The sequence below is a fragment of the Hippichthys cyanospilos genome, chromosome 9 (genome assembly GCF_059441005.1).
Source record: "Hippichthys cyanospilos isolate Australia breed blue-spotted pipefish chromosome 9, RoL_Hcya_1.0, whole genome shotgun sequence".
In the NCBI taxonomy this organism is placed as follows: domain Eukaryota; kingdom Metazoa; phylum Chordata; class Actinopteri; order Syngnathiformes; family Syngnathidae; genus Hippichthys; species Hippichthys cyanospilos.
The window spans coordinates 19,937,062-19,944,291 of NC_142377.1; the positions used below are offsets into that span (position 1 = coordinate 19,937,062).

General features: G+C 38.0%; 1 protein-coding gene across 2 annotated transcripts; it reads left to right on the top strand.

Moving 5' to 3' along the window:
* Positions 1-590: 590 nt before the first annotated feature.
* Positions 591-6,637, top strand: shisa4 (shisa family member 4). Of its 2 annotated transcripts, none has more exons than XM_088424406.1 (5): positions 591-855; positions 2,302-2,482; positions 2,717-2,853; positions 2,942-3,133; positions 3,568-6,637. In XM_088424406.1, the coding sequence occupies exons 1-5, from the start codon at positions 762-764 to the stop codon at positions 3,606-3,608; spliced, it is 645 nt and encodes a 214-aa protein (XP_088280532.1). In that variant the 5' UTR covers positions 591-761; the 3' UTR covers positions 3,609-6,637. The 2 variants fall into 2 exon arrangements, with proteins under 2 accessions (XP_088280532.1, XP_088280533.1); XM_088424407.1 differs by having other exon boundaries at positions 2,305-2,482.
* Positions 6,638-7,230: the final 593 nt, after the last annotated feature.

Genomic DNA, 7,230 nt, shown 5'->3' on the forward strand with positions numbered 1-7,230 from the left:
TGACGGAAGCAAAAAAGATACAGGATCGAGGACTGGGTTTGGACATTTCTGACTGATCAAATATGGATTTAATTTTAAAGGGACAATGTGTAAGATTTAGACAGTTTTTAATTACGAACACCAGGAGGTGCCACATTTACCATTGTCCGTAGCTATAACTGACATTGCAGCCTCCGGAGGAGTGCCCCCCCCCCCCCCCCCCCATGTAATATATTAATTACTACACCTACAATTATATTTAAAACACACTGTTGGTTTTAAGAACCCATTTATTTGCAAGGTTTTTTTTGTTAGATTTTAATTTATTTTCAATGAAAAACTACATCTTACACATTGTCCCTTTAAATAGGTTTTGTAGATGCAATGTGGTGAGTTCAATGCCCATGCAAAACATTTATATTTGTTACGTTTGGAAGAAAAGCGCGAATTAAAATGTCCACAACATGGTAAAAAACAATAAAAATAAAGGAAATTTGACGACACCGGTGTTTATCGCCATAGATAAACAGCCTGTGTTTGGGGGTGAAAGCCCCGTTGTATTACTGAATTACGACAATTCCCGCACTTTCTGGCCAGCACGTGAAAGCACCGCCACCATCCGAGCCGTGGTTGAGCGACGTCACAGTCGGCAAAGTGTGTCATTGCTAGCGGTTAAACTGCTAGCTGACGCGTCTTGCCTCGTTTCCAGCTCGTATCATGTGTGACAACCGTTATTCATAAAATCATTTTTGTATCGCCTCGTTCTTGTAAACTGCACAAGAATGGTGTTTCACGCGGGCACCAGCGGGTCGGTGGTGGCGGTGACGACGACGACAGTGTTGGCGTTGCTAGCCGTCGTCCTCTGCTCCTCTCCGGGTGAGATTCTAGGATAATGCCTTGCCTTTCATTCCATGGAGCTTGCTAACAGATCATGGACAATGGTCGAAACTCGGCGAATGGATTTGACCCGTTTTGTTATCTTTCATTTCGGGCCTTTTGAGTAACGTTGGCGTTTTGTATTGGCGCTCAAACAGCTCGTGTCTTGTCTAAAAAATGTTTTAAAGCGACTATCGTGTTTGTTATTTGAAATCTGTGCTCAAGAGCGTCATAAAATGATTAACTATTATATCATTTTTCGTAATTTGTCTTTTGCCTGCCTTGTGCAAATGTAACATCCGGGTACTTCATGGCAAAACCAACACAAAATAAACGGTCGCCATATTGATATAGTACAAACTAATCCATTTCGCCTGCTTATAACTGGCGTTTTTGTCACCTATATCAGCGGCGATTTTGTTATTTAATGCTAACTCTTCAACAGAATATCATTGCTTATTTTTGCGTCCATTTCGAAGTGCGTCTGGAGTCATGATTCAGCAACTAGGCAAGAGCAATCGAGAACACTTTGCCCCGATTGCGCATGACAGATGTGATGTCGATCGTATTGAGACCCCGAAGAGGAAAACATTAACAAACTGAAACACTTTTACATTTCCTTAAACAAATTTACATTTTAGAAACAAATTAACAAACGACGACAAATTTTACATTTCAGAAGTTTTTTAAAAGTCAAAACACATTTACATTTCAGAAAAAACAAATATTTTAGAAAACTAACAATCAAAACGAAACGGGTTTGCAGTTCACAAAACAAATTAACCAAAGACGAAACACTTTTACATTTCAGAAAACAAATTACCAAAATTTGAAACACATATACATAAGCAAATTATAAGACAAACCAGAAAAGTGTATAGACCCTATTGCTGATTGCCAGGAAGAGATCGGAAGTGATTGTGGAACAGAATGCGACGTTTGTTTTTACTAACGGGTAGTCTACTCACGAATAAAAAAATAACAGGCATTGGAATTACTTTAGACACTTTTCACTCTACTTATGTGGGAAGCAAGTTGGATTAGATTAAAGTGTTTGCTCGGATAAAAGTCATCTTGCAAAGCCTAAAGCCTCACTGTATAAACCATCAATTACATATTGATGTAATTAATGTCTCAGCCATTCAGAAATAGTGCTTGTGATGTCAAAACAAATTCAATTAATTGTTCAGGCTTTATTTCTATATGTAATGGACATAAAATTTGGATTTCATTTTAAAGGAACAATTTGTAAGATTTAGACCGTTTTTCATTACAGACAGCAGGAGGTGCTGCATTTACCATTGTCAGTAGCGATAACAGACATGGCAGCCTCTGGAGGAGTGCCCCCCCCCCCCCATGTGATATAATTTAATGATAGCTAAACCTACGATTATAGTTAATAAATTGAATACCTCTTCTCTAACTTTGCATTCGCATTTTCATCAGTAGTCAGAGCCAACGAGGACTGCCTGTGGTACGTGGACAAGAATGGCACGTGGCATAATGGCTTTGACTGCCCGCTCATCACTTTCTGCTGCGGAAACTGTCAACGCCGCTACTGTTGCCTGGACGCTTTCAAGATGATCACGGAGCGCGAGCAGAAGCGCTGCATGCTTTTCCAGTTCAGGTCAGTGCGGCCCATTGTTTAAAGATCCGCCACTTGCTTGTGTTTTTTTTTTTCCAAAGCATAAATAAGCGATATGACACACACATACTTTTTAACACAAGCAAAAAGATTTGCTTTTGATAACCTTAGTGATTATGGTGTGTTGTACCATTTATATAGTGATTGCGGTGAATTGTACAATTTCTATATGTCACACCGCAATGCATTAAATCTGTGTCCTTTCACGCCTTTCAGTCCGACGACATTAGCTGGCATCGCCTCGTCCATCTTGCTCTTCGTGGCCATCATCGCCACCATGGTGTGCTGCTTCATGTGTTCCTGTTGTTATCTTTACCAGAGAAGGCTGCAGCGGGGCCGGACTCCTTACGACCGTACGATTTCTTTATTTTTTTTAACTGGTCTCCACAGAAACTGTAGATGTCACTCATGCCACTGTGCGAATTTCTTTGACCCCCCCAGCCCAACAGATCCCGATGGCTAGCTACCCCGTCGAGCCGTTGTATGACGCCTACGGAAAACCCATCGGGCCGTCCGAGTATCCGCATGCAGGCTATCCTATGGCACCGCAGTACCCAGGCATGCCACCACAATACCCCATGATGCAGCCGGGACATTATCCCCCTCCCCCTATGGATCCCGCTTACAGCCAAGGTAATGCTCACTTACTCATTTACTACTCACACATAGTGGTGTAGCTCCTAACGTGAAAGTGGACACATACAACATGGTGGAGCAATCACACAAAAATCAAATAACTGCATTAAAACAATTTTATACAGTTTCTAACCCATTACTCCAAAACAGGACATTATTTCAAATGATCCGTGCAGAAAATGCACAGCCATAAACTGTGATTCAGTAGCCCGTTTAAGCTGTAACATTTTGATTGAACACCACGTTAACCATAAGAGTGCTTTCACGGAGGACCACAGAAAATGTAAAATATTTATTGTTGAAAGGTTAAAGTTCAGAAAACTATCTTAAAATGGTCATTTGTCATTGATGATTTGTCCATCTATTTTTGCACTTCGACTGTATGTACTGAATACTGCTGAACTGACCGTAAATGTTTGTCTGTTTTTCAGCTCCTCCGCCCTACTCTCCTCCACAATATCCTGGTCACTGATCAGCTAAACATGCACACACTCACTCTTGCACACAGACATTTCTTAAATGTGGTCAATGACAGCAATGGAGGAGAAAGGACTGTTTTAAAACGTGAAGGACTGCAGCATCCCTCACACATCTCAACGATTTCATGCTTTAGTGTGTTCGTTCAGATAGCAATTATTATTATTTAAAGTGTCTAATGTCTAACAGCAACATGTGTGTCCTCCATTATGCAAACGCAGTATGTGAGTGGGTTTGCATAGTGTGCGGTCAACTGTTTTTACAAGACCCTTTCTTCGGAGGATAGATGCAGTAAATGTGAATCGAAAGTTGCCTCATTAACATGAGACGGTTTGATTTTCGGTCTGTTTTTTTGTTTTGTTTTGTGGAGCAAAAGTCATCCAAAAAAGGGAAAAGTGCATCCATATATATTTCAAGCTAATTGTTATGATGACTTCTGCAATATTATTGGGATTCAGGGTATGTGCATCTTTATTACATACAGATCTATTTATTTTCTGTGATACTTTCCCCAAATGCATTTCAGCGCTTAGTGTAGTGTTAATTTGTCATGAGGCAAACATGCTTGCTCATATCTGTGACCGAGCCACAAATATGATTGCATGATACCTTTCTTTTCGTCTTAGTATTCGTTTTTAATGCCAGCAAAATGTGCAATTCCCATTGAAGGTATGCATGTTCAGTTCAAGAATAGTGGTTGGATGTATTCGGTTCAAAGCAGTGTTAGAGTGCCACGTTAAAAAGAAAATAACAGGAACATATATTTTTTTATAGAAAGTAAAGGTTATACATGACAAGAGGACTGTTGAGGGAAGTTGGAATTGAGTCGGAAATGTTATCTGGTCAGAATTTATTTATTGTTTAGCAAAGTTATCATTTTCGAAGGAAACTCAACAGAGATGTAAGTTATGAAAATGTTCTTAAATAGTAAATGAATATAGGTCTGGTAACTTAATGAAACAATTGGAAATACTTGTAACACGGGTCAAAATACTGTCATTTTTGCAGAAATCTCAAAAGGAAACAGCTGCAATATTTTAAGATGTCCCACATATTGCAACAAAGCGGTTTAAAGAAGTCAGTTGTTCTTTGAGAGCCATCATTTTATGAGACAAAATATTGACAAACATTTGGAATATGACAATATTGTCATTTCCTGGAAATATTTAAAATTGGCCTTTTTGCAAGAGAACAGTCTGAATACTTTATAGTCTTATTACATGAAGGAAAGTTAGCAGGGGAGAAATTTTTTTTCTACATAAATTGTACAATAAGCAAAATTTTTCCAGGAAATGTAGGGATTTTATTGAAAAGACAATTCATGCTAAAGACCGAAGTTGTAATTACAAAAAAGAATGCGCTAGCAAATTTTATTTAGGGGGAAAGAAATGAAATTACGATTTTTTTCTGAGAAAAAACCCACAGTGTCTGTCACTGAAGAACCAGCAATGTTTTTTAAAGTGCCCATGTGACGAAGTGATGACGGAAGTGTGACTGACGAATGATGACGAACGGACCAGCAAAAATGTGTACAGTGTCCGCCTCAGGTAATTTTACATGAAAAAAAATTGTAATTTTCCTAGAATTGCTTTACAGCTACTCCCCCCAAAAAGCTTGTCATTTTACGCCCAATCTCACTAACTCATTCACTGCCAGCCCACTTAAAATAGATTTTGACCTGTGGCAGTGAATGACTTTCAAATATAGATCTTTGACATCTACAGTCGTCAATGATAAGTTCAAAATTTACAGTCAGTCATTTCAGCCGAAAAAGCCACCATCTCTGCGTTAGGTTGTCATTTCCTGAACAAGAATTTAGTTAGGAAAAAATGAAATTGCAGGAAGTTGTGATTAGAACAAGTCAGTTGATTGGTCAAAACCAAAGTAACGACGTAACGTGGTGAATTTTGAATTGCTGCTCCCTTTACCGTGTGCCGCTGCTATTACTGATATTTGCCATGTCTGCTGCTCCAATACCTAGCTAATATTATGCGACGTTAAATTTGTGCTGAGTTGAAACGTATTTTTGTTTGTTGCTGGATGTTATTAGCTGCATCTTGCACCGTCTGAATGGCGTCAGCATGCAAACTACTTCCTTTCTTTTCCCCTTTCCAAAATGAAGTCAAACTCCATTTGCATTGTTGTCAAAGTAGGATGTGTTAGTGAGACGCTTATGTTGAATATTATAATTATTAGTACTGGTGTACCACGTCAGGCCAGGAGAGTTGCCGGTCGATGCTGTGAAATTTTAACCGGACCCTCAACGTCCCGCCCCAACGTCGCTGTGAAACGGAGGCTAAATTTTTGCTGCATGGGTCAAGTGGGATAGGTGCAAAAAAAAAAAAAAATTAAAGAGATATCTGATACATATTTAATCTGGATTCAAATCTGACATGTAATGGTTATCTCCTGGTGCGAGTGCAGAAAAGATGCGATGGCCTTTGCATTTGAACCGGAGTGTAAATTTTTATATCCGCATTTGAATTTGGGCTCTCAGACCTACATTAAGCATTAAACCATATATTTTCTTAATCCCATTCTTCATCGGCTATGTGGTGTTTTAACAACATTGTGTTTTTAAAGTTATACTGTGAAAACTTGGCTTTGCAGTTGAATAAAATTAAGTTGACGTCTAGTAGCTCATTTTTAGGCTATTAAACCAATTAGCTCTTTATTAAAAATAGGATATCAACCTTTTATACTCTTATGTTAGACTAACTTATTTTCCATTTCGGACCTCCTGTCATGCTTGACCTTTTATTTGTATTTTAGCTGCTGAGAGCAAACTGTTATGTTGGAGTTACTGAGCCACGGTGAAGCACACTGGAAATGTTCAAACGCTTTCACATGTACTCTTTGGATTTGCTCCGTGTCTTTTCTTTTCTTTCCTCTGATTCATGTGTGTCTCGAAGTTAACTATGAGTTGAAAACTAAAATGCAAAGTGTGACATTGTAATATTTAACATGAGTGGAGAGTTGTTTTTTTCTTATTCCTAATTACATAAAATTTAACTTTGGAATGCATGTCTGCGATGTTTTATTCGGCTGATTATTACGTTTCACTTGTGTTGCTGACTGATAAGTTATAAATGTCACATATATTCTCTTAGCAGCTTCCAATGACCATGTGAATGGCAGCAAATAAACACTTTTCACCAGCTATATAATGGAGAAAAAAAAAAAAAAAAAAAAATATATATATATATATATATATTGTAAAAAATATAAATTGAGGACTGAGTCATAAGAGATTTGTAACTACAAAGGGTCAAGCGTTCATTTTATGGAACAAATTACAGTAAAATAAGGATTTTACCCTTTTACTCATGACTTTTTGAGTCATATCTGGGCATACATATATATATAAATTAAAATTCATATTTTACAAAAATAATGCATAAGAATTCTAAAGAGAAAAGCACATTCCTAGTCTGTTCCTTAAATCTGTTTGAAGCACGCAATAAAAAACTGCTGTCATAACATTTTAATCAGTGATAGAGTAACACTTGTAAAAAGACAATATCGCGGTACGCATGGCTAGATGATCGTGATCTGTCATGAAAATGTATTATTGTTGTTGAGCTCATTTAGGGTGTGTATGCATTTCTTGATTCTAC

Coding starts and splice junctions, on each gene's coding strand:
- shisa4 (XM_088424406.1), top strand. CDS start 762: ATGGTGTTTCACGCGGGCACCAGCGGGTCGGTGGTGGCGGTGACGACG. Junction 856..2,301: donor CGTCCTCTGCTCCTCTCCGG/GTGAGATTCTAG, acceptor CATTTTCATCAG/TAGTCAGAGCCAACGAGGAC. Junction 3,134..3,567: donor GGATCCCGCTTACAGCCAAG/GTAATGCTCACT, acceptor TCTGTTTTTCAG/CTCCTCCGCCCTACTCTCCT.